The sequence below is a fragment of the Helicoverpa armigera genome, chromosome 21, assembly GCF_030705265.1.
Source record: "Helicoverpa armigera isolate CAAS_96S chromosome 21, ASM3070526v1, whole genome shotgun sequence".
Classification (NCBI taxonomy): domain Eukaryota; kingdom Metazoa; phylum Arthropoda; class Insecta; order Lepidoptera; family Noctuidae; genus Helicoverpa; species Helicoverpa armigera.
In genome coordinates this window covers 2,996,848-3,020,854 of record NC_087140.1, presented here as the reverse complement: position 1 = coordinate 3,020,854, position 24,007 = coordinate 2,996,848, and the positions used below count along the sequence as shown (strand labels likewise).

The following is a 24,007-nucleotide window of genomic DNA, read 5'->3' as shown; positions in this document are numbered from 1 at the left end:
TCTCAAATATGTATTGTAATATGTAGGTATGTTACTAATTCCAAGCTGAGTTTATTAATGGCATCACATCAATAAAATTTAGTTAATCAAAAAAACAGAACTTTTTATTTATTTATTGTTAGTCATTTAGTCAATCACACAAAAAGTAAGGTACCTATATCATATTATCGAACCTTCTATTTCTATAATCGATACAAATGTGGAATATGTTCGCCAGAAAATATTCTGATTCTGGATCTCTTCTGAAATAGAAGTTAAACATTTTAAAGCCATAATAAAATAAATAAAAGTATGTACCAATACTATGACGTATGCGTAAGACTTACGAGACCTTTATTGTTTTGTTCGTAAATGATCATCATAAAGTCACTTGCAACCAACTTCAGATTGGCAAAGTTATTTTATGACAACTGTATACATACTTACACAAAAAGGGAGAGCACGTGGCTATAAAAGTGCGGATCGATCGATCGTTAAGCAACGCTTAGTGCGGTCGGTTCATGGTTGTATGACCATCTTGTCATAACGAGTTCTCCCGCGTTTAGGGAAGGCACGTTAAACTGGTGGGTCCCAGCTGTCATTCAAACATCTTTAGCAGTCGTTACAAGCCCGCCGTCAGACTTACCAATGGAGTAGCAGGTCGCCCGGGTAAATGGGTTAAAGAGATAAGATATGCAGTATTCACTTGTAAAACTCTGGTAATCAGCTGCATCCTGCTAAACTAGGAGTTAACCCCAACATAGTTGGAAAGAGGCTAGGCAGATGATGAACTGCATGCTTACACGGTGGCATGCAGAGCGCAGACGGCGGCCGATAGGGCAGCTACACACAGCAGCAGCAGCGACAGTGGCACCAGCACTGCGGCTGATAGCTGACGCCCGTAGCTGCGGGATGGAAGCTGTTCCTGGTGGAGACAAGTTCACTATACTTACACGGTGGCATGCAGAGCGCAGACGGCGGCCGATAGGGCAGCTACACAGCAGCAGCAGCGACAGTGGCACCAGCACTGCGGCTGATAGCCGACGCCCGTAGCTGCGGGATGGAAGCTGTTCCTGGTGGAGACAAGTTCACTATACTTACACGGTGGCATGCAGAGCGCAGACGGCGGCCGATAGGGCAGCTACACACAGCAGCAGCAGCGACAGTGGCACCAGCACTGCGGCTGATAGCTGACGCCCGTAGCTGCGGGATGGAAGCTGTTCCTGGTGGAGACAAGTTCACTATACTTACACGGTGGCATGCAGAGCGCAGACGGCGGCCGATAGGGCAGCTACACACAGCAGCAGCAGCGACAGTGGCACCAGCACTGCGGCTGATAGCTGACGCCCGTAGCTGCGGGATGGAAGCTGTTCCTGGTGGAGACAAGTTCACTATACTTACACGGTGGCATGCAGAGCGCAGACGGCGGCCGATAGGGCAGCTACACACAGCAGCAGCAGCGACAGTGGCACCAGCACTGCGGCTGATAGCTGACGCCCGTAGCTGCGGGATGGAAGCTGTTCCTGGTGGAGACAAGTTCACTATACTTACACGGTGGCATGCAGAGCGCAGACGGCGGCCGATAGGGCAGCTACACAGCAGCAGCAGCGACAGTGGCACCAGCACTGCGGCTGATAGCTGACGCCCGTAGCTGCGGGATGGAAGCTGTTCCTGGTGGAGACAAGTTCACTATACTTACACGGTGGCATGCAGAGCGCAGACGGCGGCCGATAGGCAGCTACACACAGCAGCAGCAGCGACAGTGGCACCAGCACTGCGGCTGATAGCTGACGCCCGTAGCTGCGGGATGGAAGCTGTTCCTGGTGGAGACAAGTTCACTATACTTACACGGTGGCATGCAGAGCGCAGACGGCGGCCGATAGGGCAGCTACAGCAGCAGCAGCGACAGTGGCACCAGCACTGCGGCTGATAGCCGACGCCCGTAGCTGCGGGATGGAAGCTGTTCCTGGTGGAGACAAGTTCACTATACTTACACGGTGGCATGCAGAGCGCAGACGGCGGCCGATAGGGCAGCTACACACAGCAGCAGCAGCGACAGTGGCACCAGCACTGCGGCTGATAGCTGACGCCCGTAGCTGCGGGATGGAAGCTGTTCCTGGTGGAGACAAGTGAATTTCGATGTAAAAGTGAGTTTCGGTAACATGAACCAGTTTGGAAATTTTGGGACGATTATCGAAATTCGATCTGATGAACAACTTTCCAGTTTTTAGTCCGAATGATCGAAATTCAGCCTGGTAAATAAGTGGGTGTGAGATGTTCTTCATGTTTTTTTTTTTATGAGACCATGTTTCAGTTATTACGATGGACTTTCAGTCTTATGACCGAGTTTCGGTCTAATAGTTGTAACGCCGTATGCATCTTAGTTAGCGGATGTCTTGGAAATATGTAAAGGTGTATTTTCAACCTATTTGCAAAATACATAAGGATCGAATTTCCGTCACAAATGCAAAATTTGAGAAATTTTCATGAGACTTTTTGACTCATTTTCTAAAGACAAATATTTATAAATAAAACAACCATACAACAAAACCTTTTATTTCTCCAAAAAATCTCCACCTACCTTGCTAGGTGCAGTCCAAGCGTCCCTAGTATCCAACGCCTTGAAGGATTTAGCCGACTTGCTGGAGTTGGGTACTTCGGTGAGGTACTCCAGGTGTTGGGTGGTACGCTCCTTGTAGATAGTGTTATACTGGAAGAGTTAGAAGCAGGTTATATTGAGGAGTCTTCTGATTTGGGGGTGATTGGTTTGGCTGGGTGTTTTTTTTTTGAAAGGGTCCTATTGAAAAGTTCAAATTGGTGCTAAGGAAATGGAACACTAAAATACTTATATTTTTTTATCAATCCACTAGTGGACCAGCATCGAGTCTCTCGATGGTCGAATGGCATTGAAGTACCTAAAGCCATCCTGCCATCCCGTTCCGTTTGATTTGCGATGTCTATATATCCAGTTATATAATTTTTACATAAGTGTTTTTAAAATATTAGGTACAGCCCTTAGACAACTACAATTACATATCCTGAAAATTTCGAAGCCCTAATACTTTGTCAATCTTCTTTGATAGCAGACGGGACAGTGGATGCACTGCTTCACGACACTGCAGCTCCAGGGAGAATAACTAAGGAATCAACATCAACAGCCAAAGTAACCTACCAGCTCAAAACTGCACCAGTCCAACGTCAGACCAGCATCGCGGAAGAGTCTCTCGACGGTGGTTCGCTTGTACTCGCGCGGGCAGCTCGGCAGACGGGACAGAGGACGTACTTCCTCGCGGAGCCGCTGCAGCTCCAGCGAGAATGGCATCGAGCTGCCCAGACGGACTACCAAGCTGGAAGCAATGATTCGCAGATTAGGTGACATTTTTGGGGTAATTTTGACCCCTTATTTCTTAATGAAGAAAACAGGCAGTCAGTACATAAAAGCCCTTTACCGGCAAATGTTTCTTATGCAGGTTTTTAATGGGTAACTAAGGCCTTTTTTCTGTCTTGTGTCTTCAACGCTGGCAATATCATTCACTTTCGGGTGTTCCGTAACCATGATTTCTATTACTTTCCCCTTTTACACCCTCAATGTGGCCTCTCGGGATAGGTTCCTCTGAGGCTCCAAAAATACTGTTTGTATTCATATTTGGCTCTAGCTATTTATTTTATGTCATAATTATTCTACCTCTAGTTACTAGTATATACCTTAAAAGACACGAAATAAAATGGTACCCACCCTTCACCGTCGCTAGGTTTTAAAGGAAGTCGAGCGCCGAGATCGATGGCAGACGCCAGGAAAGTCGCGTACAGATCGCCGCTACTCTCCGTCCACAGCTTAGTGCGCAAGATATCTTTCAGTCGAGTCATCCTAGAAGACATAAATTCTCTTTGATCATTTCCTTAGATAGAAAGAACAATAATAATAGTTGTATCTTTAGGTAATTACCTAATATGAGTTTTGCTATCACTCTTTGTCACCTCGCCCTCGCACTCTTACACTCTCTCAAGTCCTCACCTCCCCCGTCCCGTTCTGTTTCCGTTTCTCTTTCGCTCTTCCTTCCCCCCCAACCTCTCCTTCTGCCTCTGCCCACCCCTCCCTGTTCCTGGCTGCCCCTCTCGCCCCATCCCATTCCTTCCTATTCTCTCTCTCTCTCCCTCTCTCAAACACTCTCTCTCACCCTACTCTCTTACTCTCCCTCTAAGTGGTACATGACTTACTTGTGCTCATCCAGTAGATCTTCAACATTCAGATTATCGATCTTGAGCTCGACTTCGTGGCGCGCCATCTTCTCTTTATGCTGGATTTCTAACGTAAGCAACACCCTGCGCGTCTCATAATCTTGTCGGTTTAACCCAATTACTTCGAGCTGTATGAAAAAAGGTGTCTTTAGCTTTAAGATCTATCTTTAAGAGCTATCGTACTGAACATAATTTACTAATTATGTGATCTATTTATAGCTTGTCTTTTTTATATACAAATCTTCTGAAATCAGTTGATCATGAGTCGCCATCTTGTTAATATAATGTAAGTAAGTATAAGTTTCAACGTTCGCATCATAAGAATAATTCATCATTGCAGCTTGCAGTCTTTTCTTTTGCCAGCAAGCTTCTTTTCCCTAAAAACTTTTTATATCCTAGTTCCCACAACCTAAAATTAAAAAAAGAAAATCTTGCTTACCGTAATTGGGCCTCGGGAGCCTCTCGGTGGTGTTCCGAAGATGAATCCCGAGTGATGCCGACCGCTGTAGATATAACGAAGCCACGAAGGAAGCTCCGGTTTGCCCAACATGGAAGCGTGGAACCGGTATTGTTGATCGAATTCTGGACAAAGAAATATTAAGATGAGGTTACGATCAAGAATAAGAGGAACTAACAAAGGAAGGTTGAGATGATTTAAGTGTACCTAATCAAGTTTAAAAATGTGTATTTTGAATTAAATTTATTGCTTTGTTTCCGATAGAATCGATCACTACACAGATATTGAAACGGTTCGTATACCATTCGCCATTTTGTTATATGCCGTTCAACAAAATGGCAGACGATGAATCTAGCCGTGATGCTGAAACAAAGAAAACCACCCAACTTTTTCATATTCAAAAGCTTAAATATATAAAAGGTCTTTTTTCCGATTTAAAAGTACCTCTTGATCAAAAAAGTCATTTCTATTTAAATAGTTTTGAGAACAAGAAAGGCGACGCAATAAGCTTTCTAGAATATTACGTAATATCCGGGCATGCGCCGTAAGTGTACCGGTCACGAGTCAAGCCGCCATTTTGTCGACGCCTTAATTTCAAATTGGCATCATCCTATACATAACATCAAGAAATGATGTATCCCAAGGAACCACAATCCTTCTTTACTTTGCCAGTTTCAATATTCTTTTAACTTGAATAAACTTGGGTCCAACTCTTTTTATCAAAGTTTGTCTGTGATGCCGAAACAAAGAAACCCGAGCAACTTTTTCATTAAAAAAACCTCCTTTTATTAAATATCCATCATTATACTTCATTGCTCCATCATACAAGTTCATTTAAACGTAGCTCTTCATCAAAAGAGTAAAGCCAAGTTTATTCGTTTTGAGAACAAAGAAAATGCGACGCAATAAGCTTTCTAGAGCATTACGTAATATCCGGGCATGCGCCGTAACTGCACCGGCCACGCGGGGCAAGCCGCCATTTTGTCGACGCCTTAATTTGAAATTGGCATCATCTTACGCATCTAGAAATAATGTATCCCAAGAAACCACAATGATCTTTTTACTTTGCCAGGTTCAATAATATTCTTTTAACTTGACCTTAACTTGGGCACAACTCTTTTCATCAAAGTTAAAGTTAAAGTCTAACCGTCAAAAAGAAACAAAGAAAACCGCGCATATTTTTTCATAAAAAGCACCATTATACTTAAGATCATTATTAACTTCTTCGTGCCATCATAGAAGTTAATTTAAAAGTAGCTCTTCATTAAAAAAGTCATGTCTATTTAAATAGTTTTGAGAACAAAGAAAATGCGACGCAATAAGCTTTCTAGAGTATTACGTAATATCCGGGCATGCGCCGTAACTGCACCGTTCACGAGTCAAGCCGCCATTTTGTCGACGCCTTAATTTCAAATTACCGTATAAAAAATACCGTTCAAATTCCCGATCGCTTGTAAGAAGTCCTATTAAATATCAGTATGAAGTAGCTATAATAACCCTCCAATTAAAAAAACATCCATTAAGAACATATCACGGATATAGAAGGTTCGGGAAATGCACCTCCCCCCTTTCCCTTCCCACGCGCTCAGGGCGCGGCCCGGCCAGTTCGAAAAGTCTGGAATCTCGAAATCAATATCAAGATAGGAACAACGCATGTCCTAAAAGTCTAGGGCATGCGCTGTATCTGCAACGCCGATCGATCGTTATGCGTCCGCCATTTTGTACGACCACAGCGACGCCATTTTGAAAGCGTGTTCGAATGTCGAACAAAGAACAAAGGATCGCAAAATCAGAATCGAGAATTTTTTTTTGTAGGTAATTGATTTAAAATATTTGATAGATCGCGAAACAGATCAAAACTTAATTTAAATTAAGTTTAATTGAGACGAAAAATATTTTTTTCAAAATTATTATTTCTAAAAATTCATGAAAAATAAAAAAAATATACCGTAATTTAATCACAACGAAAATCTAAAACCCTTCAAAATATTAAACAAATTTTGAAAAAAATAATTGATCGAACTATCGCAAAGACCCGGAAATAAAAAAATAAATTTTAATAAAAATCCAAAAAAATACCTGCTGTTCCTGTTCGGTTTTGCGGCGGAAAATCAGCGACGTTCCACTCATATCAGAAGATTTTCAAACAAACACTCAAAGGGGACTAATTAAAATTCAAAGATTTGATGTGAGATAAATCAAAATGCGGACAAGCGCTGCACGCAATGACGCAACAAGTTCCACCGAGCACGTCCTAGATGCGACTCCCTGTAACACTCAGGTAATCTAGGACATGCGCTCTAGATGCAATGGTTATTGATTTTGCAACATATATTTTGATAGGTAGTTTAATATGGAAACTCCCAAGGGAAGTGAACAAAGGCTTTTGATTGACCGGTACATTTATTTACTTTATTTTTTTTCTGATAAGTATATAAATTTTATTTTTTGTTTAAATGATAGATAATTAATCAAAAATATCATAAATGAGAAAAGGAAAGTTTTAACGACGTAACTAAGTTTTTTCTCTTTTTTAACTTAAGACGTGGGCTTCCTCAAGGTAAAATACTGAGCCTAATGCTAGTCACCGTCTTAAGGATTTTGTAAGAAGGCTTTAAGAAAATCAGGGAATTTTAAATTTATCTCACCCAAAAAACTTAGTATTTACAAACACATTATTTATTTATTTTGAAATATTAATTAAAACTAACTCAAGAAAATATTTTTTTCCAAACGTAAAAACTATCAATTCCAAAAAATATTTGCATTAAATAAACCAACCGAACCGATAATCGAATATTCCAATAAAGGGTTAAGAAGTGCATTAAGTAACGTCTATTTATTACCTTAAGTGATCGGCGCGAGCGATAATAAGGTTAACACGAGGTAGTTAAAAGCTTTCATAATACAATCAAAATGAACTGCAATCATCTATGGTAGGTATAAGCGATTGTAAAATCTTATCTACTCTGCCGGTGAGATCTATATTCACTCAAAAATAAACTATTTAGTGTTGGTACTTAATCGCTATCTTGGGAGCAAGTCAAGCGCTTACAGCGTTTTTTTTTTTTGTTGTTGTCTTATGAGGTTCACAGCCACAAATTCCTAAGTTATCTACTCCTATTAATGTACATTGACAGATTCCTGAATGATTTTTATCTATTCAAGAATAAGAACCTATTTCAGAAAAAACTGCATAAACTAGGAAGCTGCTCTCCTACCAGGGAATCTCAAGAATATGCAAGACAATCTAGGTACACATGCATACATAGGTTTGATAAACATTTTTTATGTGGATTGTGTGTTAAACAAAATAAACTACAAACTTTCAGACAAACTAACGTTTAAAATTCAACAGCCAATTACGGATTATATTTATAAGAACAAGTCATTAAAAAATGTAGGTATCAAATACGTTAAGATCCCCGCATCCTATCCGAAGTATAGACCGCTACTCGCCCGCAACTCGGACCACCTACATAATACAAGTACATAATATAGGTACATAAGTTTCATCTAAACAACACGTGTATTATAAAGAAATCAAGAAAACAAAACTGGCATCACTAGATAGGTACATATAGCTGCCATCTTCCCCCATCCCCTTCCTTATAATAAAAACAATTGCAACTCTTACCTGCATCCCAAATCACCTTCTCCCCAACCAATATCGACTACATTTTGACTACTCTCAAAAACACGACGCCAAAATCAAAGATGGATGACAAAAATTAAAGGTCTGTCTGGGCGGTGCCAATCGATAGAGCTATAAATAAATGCCCTAGGATCCCTACCACGGAGGTAGATAGGGCATGCGCTGTGTATGCAGTCGGTATTGATTTTAAAACTTCCGCTATTAAACTGACCCTTTGGTTTTTTTTAGGAACAAATTGATGGGTAATTGCAGAGATTTGGGAAAACGAAAAATAAGTAGGTGCTTAGGAACATCGGAATGCGAATCTGTAATACTAATAGACAATATTGGGATCTCAATTATTTTCAAATTTTTTGCCAAAACAAATCATTTTTGATAATCTGGGGCCCGATTCTCCTAATTTTACTTAAGTGCCATTCGATTCACGTTCAACTGCGATCCAATCACGACTCGATTACGATTGAAGCGTTGGTATATGGCATTCTGCTATTTTTTCTTTGAAATAAACGTTTTTATCCTTTTCTGTCATTCAATAATGAATCATTTTGTCAGCAAATGATTTACGATTGCAAAATGATTGTACAGCAAACTACCGTATAGACCCAAATCACCAAAATAGGAGACCAATCGCAAACACTAGTTTACACGGTTTTTATAACCCAGATGAAAGTTGTTGAATTTTATCTATCTATCTATAGGTAATCTAGGAAAAATATTTAAAAAATTCTATCACGTCCACATTTGGAATTATATTTAGTTTAAAAAACACGAGAAAACGGACCATAAACAACAAAAAATTTTGATTTTGGATTTCTTTTTGGAGGTTTCGGTATCGGTTTCTTTTAATATAGACCAGGAGTGGTCTCCCAACATATTTTCGTCCCAATAGCCTTGATGACGATCTTCAAAAGCCTTCAAATCCTGGTGAAAATGCTCTCCTTGTACGTCGCTCATGCTTCCTAAGTTTTCCGGAAAAAAGTCCAAGTGGGAATTTAGAAAATGAATCTTTTGACATGTTAACACCCATCTTATGATAATTTTGTAATAAATCTCTCACTATCTCTTTATTTTTTTCACTTTTCTTATTTCTTAAAAAGTCTCTAACAACAGTTTTGAAGGAATTCCAAACAAATCTTTCAGTCGTAGATAAAAGAGTATCAAACTTAAAATCACTTATGATTTTGTGTACTTCTGGGACGCCAAACATCCCCTCTTTCAGTGACATATGCATACACAATACCCGACTTAGTTTTCCTATTAAAACCTGAAGTCTTCGTAACAAAAAAGTAACAGACATTTTCGTGATTAGTTGGTTCCCTGCACAACATTGGTGTACCAAATGACAGGTGAATGTTTTCGCCGGATGACTATCACAGTAAACTGATTCTACAGCTCTCACAAAACACATAGTGAGTCCAGTTTTTTTCTTGATTTGCCACAGGAATCCGAAATAATGAAGATATGCAATTTTCAACGATTCTGTCATATGTGTTTTCTTTTATATAAATTTAAATTGTCCAGAAACCTTACAAAAGCGATCAATACTTTGTTTACACTGTCTACGCGACATTTTATTTGAATTAAACAAAAATATCTCTTAAACTAAACAAGTAAGGTAACACTAAAGATAGGTAGTTAAGATTGATTCCTAAAAACCAATATTTGAGGGTAGAAAAAAAATGTGACGTGATAGAATTTTTATGTTGTTACTTTTAGAATGTACAAAGGTGTCGGAGAGTACTGGTATAGATTTTGTGAGGGGTATATAAAAAAAATAAAAATTTGTAAACTAGTGAAACCAATCGAATGTCATTGGAATACGATTGGTCTTATATTAGTAACAGAATGCCCGATAAGGTTAAAACTGCTATTGCGATCATTTTGCGATTCAATTTATATTTGATTTTTACAATATTAACTTAGAAGAACCGGGCCCCTGGTCAACAAATGGACCTACTTCTGTAATGAAAGGACATAGGGAAGAGAATAAGGCTAAAACATTTTGTTTTACGGAGACCACTAATAACAAAAGTATATTATAGGTATTCAGTCTTACCGTGTAAATAACCGTTTGAATTTATTAGTAGCATCAATAATAGTTTCAAAATCAAACTTTAAGGTCAAGAAAATCTTACCTGAACCTGAACCGCTTCACGAGAAGTCGATCCCACCCAAAACAAAAATGTGAAAGACTGCCAAGTTCGATAATATGGGAATGCTTCGCCTATAAAAGAAGTGAGATCTGAATAAGTACCAAGTTCCATACACATACCTCAGTTAAAAATAGTTACTTTTTAATGATGTTACTTGGCAAGTTTTCATACACCTTGTTATAAACCTACTAAACGCAATGAATCAAGTATTTAATTTTCTATTAAAACTTGCCAAGTAATCATCATTAAAAAGTAACTATTTTTAACTGCGGTATGTGTATGGAACTTGGTACTTATTCAGATCTCACTTCTTTTATAGGCGAAGCATTCCCATATTATCGAACTTGGCAGTCTTTCACATTTTTGTTTTGGGTGGGATTTCATTTATTTTTGTAAGGTTGTTTATTTTATTTTTTTCTTATGATGAAGTTAGTTAAAGAAATGTCTCATTTATACTATCTTTTAGATTTTTTAATATGCACTATGTTTCTTACAAAGAAATGAACTAGATTAACTATGACTAGATTTACCAACTGACTGACATGACATGTTATCATATATTATGTTCGTGGATCAAAGTTACACATTTGTTATTTTCGAAAGTGATTCACACTTGGCCGTTTTCAGATTTTTACTTTACTTTGACTAAATACAAACCTTTGTACCATTCGAAGATACATTATATAAATATAGATAAATTTAGTTCGTTTTAGTTCCTTAGGGGTATAAATTTACACCGGGTATAAAACACCTTCATTATTTTGAAACCGACTCACACTTGGCCATTTTCAGATTTTTCCCTTTACCTTGACATAAAGACCTACCACCATGCCAAATTTCAAGTCAATACGACCATTGGAAGTGGTCTAGGTTTTTGATGAGTGAGTCAGTGAATAAGTGAATCAGTGTATAGTAAAAATAGCGATTTTCTGACGTCAATATCTCAAGACCTACAATAGGTATATTAATGAAATTTTGTATTTTAGATAAGTGAGGGGGTCTCAACAGATACTAGAAATTTGATATGCGTAAATAAAATAGATTTAGAGTTACAGGGGGGTCGAATTTGGCCCGAAATGGTTCGTGTAATATAACCCACGGCCGGTGTGTCGCCTTTTTTGCTCGAACTTGGCGGACACACTGCCGTGTGTCTAGATCACAAAAACAACTACATTTTGAAAACAATTTAATCTATTAGGTATCTAAGCACTAAAACAATGTCAATTTTAAATTAGCACAGCAATCAACGTTGGATTTACGTATCTCATCTCATCAAATTGATATACTGCGTCGCAAAAGACAGTACATAGGACAAGTTGACCCAACAAACCAAACAACAGTCTCGAAACCTTTTTACAAATAAATATTGACCAATATTGGCTCAAGAAAGCTGGTATAACTTTTAAAGAAAGGTAGGGGCAAACACTTGTAGATTTACAATTCTTAAACACACTTTCAAGGTTGTCTTTTTTACCGGACTGACCAAGGAGGGTTCTTTATTCGCGGGATTTGCAAATGTCGGTAATGATAATACCAAAAAGTGACCCTTCTAGTAATAGCCCTTTCCCGACATCACCCCACCGGTCGATGGATGACTCATCACGTTGTTGGATTTACAAATGACATATATTTTTTTATTTGTAGGTAAAAATCTGAGCTCTAAATATACATATATCACTATCACTAATACATATAATAAAAAGGAAAGATTTTATTGTTTTTACACGCTTTTTATTAGCTTCACCTGTATGTTTGTATGTTTGTAGGTTTGTATGTTTGTTTGTAACCGACTTCTTTGGGCGCGATTTTGACCCACTTTAAACGGCCAGATTTCGTTCAAACTTTGTAGATTTATTGAGGACCGATGACAATACACTAATTTGATAAAATTATTCCATTTTAACCGACTTCCCAAAAAGGAGGAGGTTACACATACACATCGATTACTCCGAGGTTTATAGACCGATTTACGTGATTCTTTTTTTGTTCGACTTGGAATAGCTGCCAGTTGGTCCCATATTCATCAGGTCAGGATCTGATGATGGAAACCCTGAGAAATCGAGGGCAACCTTCAAAACTTGTAGGCATACATAGGGTGAAAACTTGACACTTAGGTGTACGCCTAAAAGCACTATTCAACTGTGAAGATTTGGAGCTGACCTGATGATGGAGACCAGAGAGGGTCGAGGGAACTCGACAACTGAATATGTAAACTACCTCGTGTTTGGGCTTAAATTATTTGTATTGACAAGACCTTTGCAACAGTGAAGGTTTGGAGCTGACCTGATGATGGAGACCAGAGAAAATGGAGGGAACTCGACAACTGAATATGTAAACTACCTTGTGTTTGGGCTTAAATTATTCGTATTGACAAGACCTATGCAACAGTGAAGGTTTGGAGCTGACCTGATGATGGAGACCAGAGAAAGTCAAGGGAACTCGACAACTGAATATGTAAAATACCTCGTTTGGACTTATATTCTTTGTATTGATGAGAACTTCCCACTTGTATGGATGTGTGTATGGATAGTGACAACTATTCTTATCACTGAAAAGCTTTAAATAAATAACCTTTTTACAAAAAAATTAAACCGAGTTCCCAAAACACTAAAAAGCAAAAAAAAACTAATTTTAGGTGCATCGGCCTAGAAGTCGGTGGCAAAATTAACTTAGTAACATCCATTAGACACCGACTTCTAGGCTTTTCAATTTGCAAAATATGATCTTTGTTAATTTATATAATTTTCATCTATAGTCGATAAGGTAAGAAAATTAATTAAAATTTTCTAGAATTTTTCTCTACAGTCGATAAGGCAGGACTCGATGTTAATTTTATTTCCAATAATTATCTTTAGCCGTTTTCTCTAATATTGACAAATTTTGAATACTAAAGAGAATTTTAATTCTACAAAACAAATAATAGTTTGAAAACAAACTAAAAGTAGAAAATAAATAATAGTTTAAAAACTAAAACACTTTTATAGAAAAACGAACTAAAAAATAGGAAATAAATTTTAATGAATTTAAATTAAGAAAACAGTGTTAAAAATTTCAATGATTATAAATTAATAATAGTGTGAATACAAAAAAAAATATTTAAAAAAAGCGTGGGGTGCTTTTTAAGATATTATCGAAATGAAAATCACTGTACTCATATCTGTCAATAAAATATTTATAACTATTGACACCATGCACCCCACGCTTTTTTTTAAATATTTTTTTTGTATTCACACTATTATTAATTTATATTCATTGAAATTTTTAACACTGTTTTCTTAATTTAAATTCATTAAAATTTATTTCCTATTTTTTAGTTCGTTTTTCTATAAAAAGCGTGTTTTTTAGTTTTTTTAAACTATTATTTTGCATTTTATTGGCAAAATTCTTCCACTGTTGGGAAGCTACATTATCCCCAAGAAACAGAGGCTATATTTTATCCGGGTACGAGAAGAAATTCCCTGGAACGCGAGTGAAACCGCAAGAAAGAGCTAGTACTTTATAGCTCAACCCAAAATCAAGTAACACCTTTTAACAAAACACCTGAACTCAAGAAAAAGCAAAATTCAACTGGCGCCCAACGTGGGCCAATTTGATATAAAAACGATATCATAAAAGAAGTACTTATACTTCTGGTCGCTGGGAAACCTTTTGGAACGGAAAATTTCCTGTTGATCTGTTATATACCCGTATAAGTGCCCTTAGATACAAAAATAACTGTTGGGCGAAGGCTTTAGGGAGTTATTAAGGGGAAAATATTTTATCGCAACTTTTCGGCTCTAATTAGTTTTTTATACGTAGTATCAGGATTATTTTCTTTCTTGATTGTAAGTAATTAGGTGCTTGTGTAGTAGGTATTTACCACTGGTTATTACAGTGATAAGGCCTTTAGATAAGAATTTATATCAAATTATGAAAACAACTAGCTTTTGCCCGCAACTTCGTTCGCGTGGAATAGTGACTACCAGCAGATTTTCGATTTGACCAATAGATGGCGCTATATGTCCGGAATAATTTTACTTTTATTTTTTTTTTGTAATAAAAACTATCCTATGTCCTTTCTCAAGTTTCAAACTATGTCTGTACCAAATTTCACACAAATCGGTTCAGTAGTTTAGGCGTGAAGAAAAGACAGACAGACAGACAGAGTTACTTTCGCATTTTTAATATTAGTTTGGATTTTAAATGCATGATATTCGGCTACCCGACAATAGATGGCTCTTTATTAGCAATCAAATAACAAAATATAAGTAATTATATAAAAATTAAACCACAATCAACGCACAATTAACCACAAAGCAAAAGCTACATGATCAACGAGTAACATAGGCTATATTTGGGTAAACCCGACTATAGTACGGTCTCCGTGATTGGTTATTCCGACATCGTCCAGGATCCATGTTTTACCTGGGTATAGTTAGAGCAAGCATATTACAAAAACTGATGGCCAAAGGTAATCGTAAACAGTTGGGCTTGAGGCCAACATAAACGTTTACTTTAAAACTTGAACGTGAAAATACATAGAAAACAGTTGTTTTAAGAAAAGTAGACATTTATGTTGTCGGTGAACTTGAGGCCCTAGACCACGAGACGTTATTCCGGCATTTCTCATAGATCCATGCGTAGACGGGGAATGGTTCAATATGTTATGGTGGGACCACATGATACAGACTTAAAGTTTGTACAAATGTATGTACGGTAGACTGCACATCAGTAGCAACTGTCATGCACCTTAACTCAATAGTAATAAGTACGATTTTCCTATAAAACTGTTACCACTGACCTGAAGTTGTCTGTCTGTACGAACATAAAAAATATAGTAAAGTCCGTGTAAAAATCTGAAGAATGAGTGAAAATATGACGACAAGTTTGTGCAGACTTATCATTGGGTCATACTTTACACAGTTTTGTATGCACCGATATGTTGCGCAAACAAAGTTCTATGAAAGTCTGTGTGATGTTGGTATTGTGTGGACCCACCGTTAATCGGTTTGATACTGGCCGGATGTAACGAGCTTACAACCATTAAGTAAGTTATTCATCTCCATACTGATTGAAGATCCCGGTCCTAATGCTCCTAATGACCCAAAATAGACAGGATTGACCAGGAAGAAAAGTTGCTCCTATCTTCACTTAATGTCATCCATCACGAGGTCACCTAGTTTATTTGTCTCAAAGATACTCCTAATGACCGAAAATAATAGTCCTGGATTGACCACGGAGGAAACGTACCTTTTTTTCGATTTCTGTGACTAGGGAGCACTCGATCAGGGAATGTCTAAGGTCTACTTACAGGGCCCCCGCGTAGCTAATGTCTAGTTCTTTAACCGTTTTTCGCTATTCAATCGTGATAGTCTAGTAGGAAGTTTAACCTAATTCCCTACTGTCTCCGCGATTGGGCATTGATTGGGCATAATCCATGTTTACCGCGGAAAACAGTTTAAGTAGGTATGTTAAAGAAGCATGCGCTCTCACCTTGATATGTCCAATTGAACAGGTTAGGGCTGATGGGTATGGCGAACATCTCGGTCTCGACCGCGTGGTGTACGTGCGCAGTCGATGCTGATGCAGCCGACAGGGCTGCTGCCAGCAACGTGCAAGTTGCTCCTATCTTCACTTAATGTCATCCATCACGAGGTCACCTAGTTTATTTGCCTCAAAGAAAATAGCAGTCCTGGATTGACCATGGAGGAAACGTAGCTGTTTTTCCGTTTCTGCGACTAGGAAGGGGTCCGGTAAGGTTCCGTCTAAGCTCGACTTACAGGGACCCCTCGCAACTACTTAGCCGTCTAGTTACTTAACCGTTTTTCGCTGTTTAATCATGATAGTATAGTAAGAAGTTTACCCCGATCAGCTACTGTCTACGCGATTGGGTGTTGATTGGGCACAATCCATGTTTACCGCGGAAAACAGTTTAAGTAGGTATGTTAAAGAAACATGCGCTCTCACCTTGATATGTCCAATTGAACAGGTTAGGGCTGATGGGTATGGCGAACATCTCGGTCTCGACCGCGTGGTGGACGTGCGCAGTCGATGCTGATGCAGCCGAGAAGGCTGCTACCAGCAACGCGCATGCCACGAGCATGGTGGTGGCTGGAAATGAAAGAATGGTCGCTATGAGAACGGAAATTACTGGGCTACTAACGGAACTAGTAATAATGTCGTCCAGAAGGATTGTAACATCACCAACTACTAGACTCTGGGCTGCTTTGTGAAAGGTTCAAAACCATAAAGCGATTTAAGCCCGACCCTTTTTTTAGCGATGGCAAAAATCATCAAATGACCCCTCCCACTGTGGGTTAGCAGCGGTGCTTTTATGTACCTACCATAGCCCCGGCGGGCCTTGGCTCTGTAGGGCCCCGCAATTCAGCCAGAACCGGGAATCGAACCCGAGACACCGTGCCTTACAGGTCCACTAGTCCCACGCGTTTGTTTACTTTAACGTGCCAATCTCAGAAAGGACCCGATTTGTAAAAAAAATATAGCTTGCCCATTTATCCAGGAAAGCTACCTATATGCATTTTTTTCCGGGTGAATGCAGTACTTAGTTCCCACGGGACACCTGACCACGTGACGGGATTATGTGAGCTATAATCATTGATATAGAATGATAGAAACGTCCTTGTCTATTTTAAAATAAAATATTGTTTACACAAACAGGTTTCAAAAATTAAAATACCTACCTATTTTAAAAACGTCATATTAGACGATTTATCTTACCTAAAATATAAGTATGTACCTATATGTCCTACCTATTCTAGAACTAATATTAATTTAAAAGCATTGGTGCAACCGACTTGTTTACAGATATTAGATAATGTAGGTACCTAATAGGAACCTACTATTCGTTCTTATTTTATGCCAATATTTCGTAACCTTATTGATTTAAAATAAATCGTCCTCTAAAAACATAAACATACAAACACACAGTCGACACATTTCAAAATACCCAAATACCACACATTCCCATCACTATTTTTGTTTACAAACCGTTTCTAATTAACATTTTTCACAACCTCTAAACAGCGGCATGATTTTCTCTACCATACTGCACGAACGAAACGAAATATCTATCATTCCTCTGTGTTAAATAACTAAATAAACGTTTCAAATACGAAATAAACTTACCTTATGTTCACCGGTTCCCCATAGCACTGTTTAAGGATTAAACCCGACCTATTTTAACAGGAATAGAAATAATAATCGATTGCTATTTTAGCCGAGTTTCAGCCGACGGAACGTAGATCGCATGTGCGACGCTTAGGAACGCCCCAAAAATACACAGAGATGAATTCCGTGGCTAGACGCTGTGGCGCGAAGAGATAATTTGAAATAGAAAAACGCGGGAAATGGAGCTTCGTGAATTAAATGGAAATAGGTAGGTAGCTTTATCTTTTTTTTTACATGTATAAAGTTAGTGCAAGATAAATGAAGTGCCTTTTCTTTTCCCTTATTATTCGAAAAAAGTGGAGGAAAATTTTCTAAATTCTAGTTTGTTACCTAGATACTGGTTTTTTGTTTCTCTACGATTAGAAACGTACCTAATGAACTAAAGGATTTATTGATATTATTTTGTTTTTTAGGTAGGTACCTACATTTCCCTGACCGTCTACGTCATTTAGTATTTATATTTGTAAAACATAGGTAGGTACGAAAACAATGGATTTCCCAAGAATTATCTAGTAGTTAGCTTAGCTACATAACATCATGTTTTTAAGTTTTTATTCAAGTGTGTAGGTGTAGATAGGCAAGCGTGCGAGTCATAAAAATTCAACAAATGTTTAGTTAATTTTAACAACTCACGCCGCGGCCTGCACGTGCTACTAGTAAATAAAAATACATTTTCTTAATTTTCGCCGTCACTACTTACGTACTAGTTGACCTCTCGGCTTCAAATTAAATACAGTCTTCCCATTTATTTACGCAAATACGGCCCTGAAAGTAGGCGTGACGTAAAACTCGCGTCGACGTCATTGGTCTAACAACCGACCAAATTGAAGAGGCTCCAAACTTCAAAAACTACGTTCCGTTCTACGATCAGCAGTAACCGCTTAACTTTGTAAATGTGCGAACTAAATTGTGTAGAAGCAGTTTAATGGTGCGATTCATGTTTATTTGGATTATTTATCACAAATTCACATTACAGAACTGTATTTTAAAATAATTATTGAAATAAGTGTGTTGCTTTTGCGTGTTAATAACGCGCATCGTAATTTATCTGGGTTACAATCTGTTTATACGTGCAAATGTGAGCGTAATAAATGTCATTCATTCATACAACTGTCAGAAAGGGAAGGGCTGGGGCGACTCGGGCGATTTTACTATTAGACAGTACAAAATCTTCCGTTTTTAACGGGAAAACGTATTAACTAAACTTAATAATGTGATGAACAGTATTCCCAGTTAAGGCGTATTAGCGCCAAATAAAAAAACGGCGGTAAAACTAACGTTTTGTTGATAATAACCTCGTTCGCAATAGAGGAATTGTTTTCACATAAAAACTCTCCAGGATCATGTTGAAGTTCAAAAAAATGGGTTCGGATAAAGTGCCATTGCTCCTTGTGACTGCCAACGTGGGATCTATCTTCGAAGACGTGAGTAATAAGTATAAAATTAAAAGTTTATTGTTCCGTAAGATTACTACAGCTTGGTGACAGGGTATGTAATTGTGCAGTTAATTCAATTAAAATGTAGCGCGCGATGCTATGGTGAGATAACTGTTCTAATTTTAAAACAATTGTCTTCGCACGCTTGATGCTGGCTGATAAGTGCACCCAGCATAGAGAATCTGTAGGCGCGATTTCCTTTTTTGAATTACCCACATATTTGAGCAAAGAGGATTTAACACACACATATAATTTTCTTAATTCTTTTATGTTTTAGAAACTTACTAGGTGCATTATTAAGTAAATATATTATTTTTCTAAATAATTACTCAATTCTGTTGCTACTCTATTGACAAACTGAACTTTTTGTAGGTGGATTCAATATTTAATTCAAGAGCTAAATGAGTCATTGCCACATGACAATAGATAAACATTGTAAACATACATTTTAGGTCAACTGAGAATATCTTTAGTTTTTCATCTACCCATTTCAATATATTAAATTATATTGCTATAATAGTTTAGTACTTATTTTAAGTATAAAATGAAGACAATCATATAATGCTCCTATTCCAGACAACCTGCTTTGCTCGGGTAACTGGATTGAGGAGGTCAGATAAGCAGTCGCTCCTTGTAAAACACTGGTACTTTGCTGCATCCGGTTATACTGGAAGTGACCTCAACATAGTTGGGAAAAGGCTAGACAGATGATATTGGTAAAGTTAAATGGTGCAACTGATCATAAATGTTATAGATTTATATGCAGTATTATAATAAACAATACTGAAATGACATAATATTTCTTTTGTGTCCTTTATTCAGTACATATGTTATACAACATTACAAACCTATTTTCTTTACATAAATAGGAAATGTGATATGTACTTAGATATTAATATTTTTTCCCTGTAATGTGATGATACTCAGTAGTATTATTATAATATAAATCTACTGTTTAAGGAGCCTTCAGTCTTTAGTGCACTAGTGGGCAAGCAGAACTTAAACCAAAAAAAGGAATATATTTTTCAATTCTTTACTGAACCTGAGGATTTTTTGAGAGTAAACTATGGTATATTTATGAAGCTCGTGCCCAAAAAACTACCATCCATTTACAAAATAAATTATATTAGGAACTGGGCACTACTATTTGTGACTATCGTCATCTGCCTAGACTTTTCTACTCTGTATTGGGCTTCCAGTCTAACCAGACGCAGAGTAGCATGAGTGACTGTCTATCTGACAACTTCAACGCAGTTACCCGTAATACTGTTTGTCATACATTTTGGCTTACCATTAACCCACTGTATGCCGGTGCGCAGATATACGCGAGACACCATTGATTTTCTATTGTTCTATAATTAGCGGCATACACATAATTTTATGTTAATCATCATAAAAATCCAAAAAAAAAATGTTGTTAATAACTTTAGATTTAGAAATAACTAAGCACTTGTGTCTACAGTACTATTCTTATAATATTGACTCATATTTATAAACATACACTTTGTAGCCTGATCAATATTGTTGCTATAATTTTGTGTATTACTAAGCAACAGTTTGTAATATTCAACATAATAACACAAGGATATCTATAGCAAAGGAAACATGCAAAACATCCTTGTTTTGTATTGCTTGGCAAAATATTTATTATTATTATTTTACTCTGTTTACATACTATAAAAAAGAGGAAATATTTTTTTTGGGTCCCAGTGGCTCAGATAATACTGAATCAATCTGAAAAATTGCTTCACTGTTGTAGAGGTAGACTATGCCCGAGTAAAGGTAGGCTATAATTTGTCTGGGTATTGGAAGGAATTCCTCTGAAACGCGGTAAAATAGCCGGTAATAAAAAAGGATAAAATAATGGTTATGCAGTTATTACCACAATAAAGATTTATTTATGTCATAAAAACTAAGCAGATGTCTTCGAGTATTTATCAACTTGTTTTATTTCTGTTTTCTCGCTTCATTATGTAATTGAGATTTTTCATACAGCATGTATAAAAAAAAACGGATTTTTTTAATTCTTAAAATACTAGTTGTACCAACTTTGTCTAAATAATATAAAATGTTGAACTTCTTCAGTAACCCATCCTGAGGTCAATAGGATATAAGTTTTCCTCTAAAATGACATCATAATGCCAACATCCACACATTAATATTACTATTTTAATACATTCAAGGATCGGAAGCAATTATCTTTAATATTGTAAAGAAAATTATCCTTAAATGATGCCTATCAGATTTGACCCTACGCAAAAATAACATATTTCTACTACAATGTATTTATTATATGTAAATCCGTTTTCCCGCGGTTTCACCCGTATTCCGTGGCAATAACTGCACGTACCGGGATAAAATATAGCCTATGTTACTATGGACGAGTGTATCTTTCTAACAGTGAAATATTTTTTAAGTCAATTCAATACTTTCGGAGCTTTTAGGGTACAAACAAACAAACAAAAGTTTCCTCTTCATTATATTAGTAAACATCAACTGTGCTTAGAAAAATTGATTTTAAATAAAATTTTAATAAAAAAGTAATATCAAAATAAATATAATCAATAAAACCTGTTTTGTTTTTAGAAGATGCAAACTGCCAATTATTATTAAAAAGTTGAACACCAAAATTCCTGTCTGTACACAAAAAGTTCGCGCTTTGCAATTTAAAATATTCTGCGTTTGAATTTTTAAGTATTCAAATTCGTTTGTGGTTTTACCAAGTTCAATATTAATAACTCTCGATTGGTCGGTCACTGTATTTAAGGTGCGTTTTCAATGCTAGCTACCGATCGCACATGCCGCGACTGCATGAAGTCGGCCGCTGCTGTACTATTAGTACCCCAGCGGGGTGCAACAGGGCCAAGGCCCGGCGGGCCTGCGGGATTGTTCGAAAGAGTTACCGCGGCCCTGGTACATAAAAGACCTACGAAGGAACACGATGGATTTTTAGTCAGTAAAAGTCTGACACTCCCTCACCACTGCTAACCCACATCCGAATCGTTTGATGTCTTTTGCCATCTTAAAAAAAAGCTGCACTACTTATGTATTTCCATGAAACCGTTTTGGATGGAAGCGGCAGCAGCATGTGCAGTCGCAGTCAAATATCGATGATGACATCAGTCGCGGCATGTGCGGTCGGCATTTGCAGTCGGCAGCTCGCATTTAAAACGTACCTTTATTGTTTCAAATAAAGAAAATGTCGTGACCTCTTAGAAATTATGTTTTACCTAATTCTGAGACTTTCATTGCTTTATTGGTCGCATAGCGCGACTGCTGTGCACAAGGTCTCGGCCGAAACCACTTCATGGGTTTTAAGAAACTTTCATAAAGCCTCCCGAAGTCTCGAAAAATCTACGAACCGAATCACGATAAGATGCGTTTGTCATGTCGCATCCTATGTGTATGTATAATCTGCCTATATTGTATAAAAATTAATGATTCATCACATCAGATAAGGGAGAAATTGAGCGTCACTATCTACAACTTTGTTCTAAATGCGACATGTAAAAGTGTAACTTTCAGATTAAGGTAATACTAAGTAATACCCATTAGTCTGTTTACATCTCGATAGGTACTCTAAATATACTACTACGGGTCTCTTGAGAAAGATTTCTGTAGAAATGAGCAATACCTTTGTACTATTCTATGTTATTCTGTCATTTATTTACTGTGGACATAAATGGTTAAATACATAAATAGGCAAAAGTAGCATAGTATGTACAATGAAAAGCTGAGCTTTATTTTTAAAACAAATTATTAGATACAGATAACAGGTTAACAAGATACAGAAAATTAAAGAAAACACATTGAACCTGCTATCCAATATACAACTGCACACAGCTTACACAAGAAACAATGCTACGTATTACAAACATAAGTTACTAAGGACAAAGAAAATAATAATTTGATAATGGATAGAAGCTTTTATTGACGTTTATGCTATGATATCAACAAAAAACTATTATCCGTAAACCGTTTTGTTTACTGGCATCATAAATATTAGTAACTAGCTTCTGCCAGCGGTGTCACCCGCATCCAGTGGGAACTACTTCCCGTACCGGGATAAAAAGTAGCCTATAGCCTTCCTCGATAAATGGGCTATCTAACACTGAAAGAAATTTTCAAATCGGACCAGTAGTTCCTGAGATTAGCGCGTTCAAACAAACAAACAAACTCTTCAGCTTTATAATAATAGTATAGATACGTTCAATAAATCTACTGAATATGTGGAAAAGTTCTTAATGGATACTCTAAAATTATCTCGAACGCCAATGTCTATCGAAGACTGTGAAAACATCATGAATAACAAGGGCAGGGCCGAGGGCTATGTTCTATCCATCCGGATTTCAGTGCCAAAAGAGGACGGTTCTATGCTGGTATAAATCACTTGTGTATGTATGGTTCCAAGGTTTAAGTTCACTATAAGAGCCACGGTTAGAACCAATGCTGGTTAGGTTTCAAAACCGCTTTCACATTGGTTCATCCGATTTAGAGCCAGGGTCCTCTAGACAAAAACGTACTACGAAACTATGTATCTATCATTTTGCGTCGAGGAGTTTAAAAATGATGATAGAACTCAGATGCAAACCTCCATTTAGGTGGATTCAAAATTTTACTATTTTTAAATAACTATGTATTAGGTAATCTGTGTGTTGTAGCTTTTACAAAATACTACTTAGAACCTAGAGTTCAGACAGCTGCTACTTATAAACGTAGCTTCAAAACTCAAAAGCTTTATTTATAAAACTTAAAAAGTGGAAAGCAGTAATTTTTGTCCATAAACCAAGCCTGAAACGCCTACCCTTCACGTAAAGTGCTAAACGGTCCTCATAACGAGTATAAAATGCGATATATCTTCAATTTCCAAAGGGGTAACACATTTTCGGTTGATATCACGTCGTATATTATATTTAGGTGA

General features: G+C 37.3%; 2 protein-coding genes across 4 annotated transcripts in view; one reads left to right on the top strand and one right to left on the bottom strand.

The window, feature by feature from the left end:
- Nucleotides 1-1,945: 1,945 nt before the first annotated feature.
- LOC135118378 (alpha-sarcoglycan-like) lies at nucleotides 1,946-16,073 on the bottom strand. Of its 2 annotated transcripts, none has more exons than XM_064040221.1 (7): nucleotides 15,956-16,073; nucleotides 4,658-4,800; nucleotides 4,198-4,346; nucleotides 3,716-3,847; nucleotides 3,152-3,326; nucleotides 2,561-2,689; nucleotides 1,946-2,095 (listed from the first exon to the last, which is right to left on the bottom strand). In XM_064040221.1, exons 1-7 carry the CDS (start codon nucleotides 16,002-16,004, stop codon nucleotides 1,970-1,972), a joined length of 903 nt encoding a protein of 300 aa, XP_063896291.1. In that variant the 5' UTR covers nucleotides 16,005-16,073; the 3' UTR covers nucleotides 1,946-1,969. The 2 variants fall into 2 exon arrangements, with proteins under 2 accessions (XP_063896291.1, XP_063896292.1); XM_064040222.1 differs by lacking the exon at nucleotides 15,956-16,073 and adding an exon at nucleotides 6,755-6,956.
- A 2,667-nt stretch (nucleotides 16,074-18,740) lies between these two features.
- Nucleotides 18,741-24,007, top strand: part of LOC135118352 (inositol polyphosphate-5-phosphatase A-like) — a 30,389-nt gene continuing 25,122 nt past the window's right edge. The window contains exon 1 of one of the 2 annotated variants that reach the window (XM_064040148.1): nucleotides 18,741-19,074. In XM_064040148.1, coding sequence (XP_063896218.1) covers nucleotides 18,994-19,074 — 81 coding nt within the window. In that variant the 5' untranslated portion in view covers nucleotides 18,741-18,993. The remainder of the gene's footprint in view (nucleotides 19,075-24,007) is intronic. The other variant, XM_064040147.1, reaches the window with a different exon arrangement.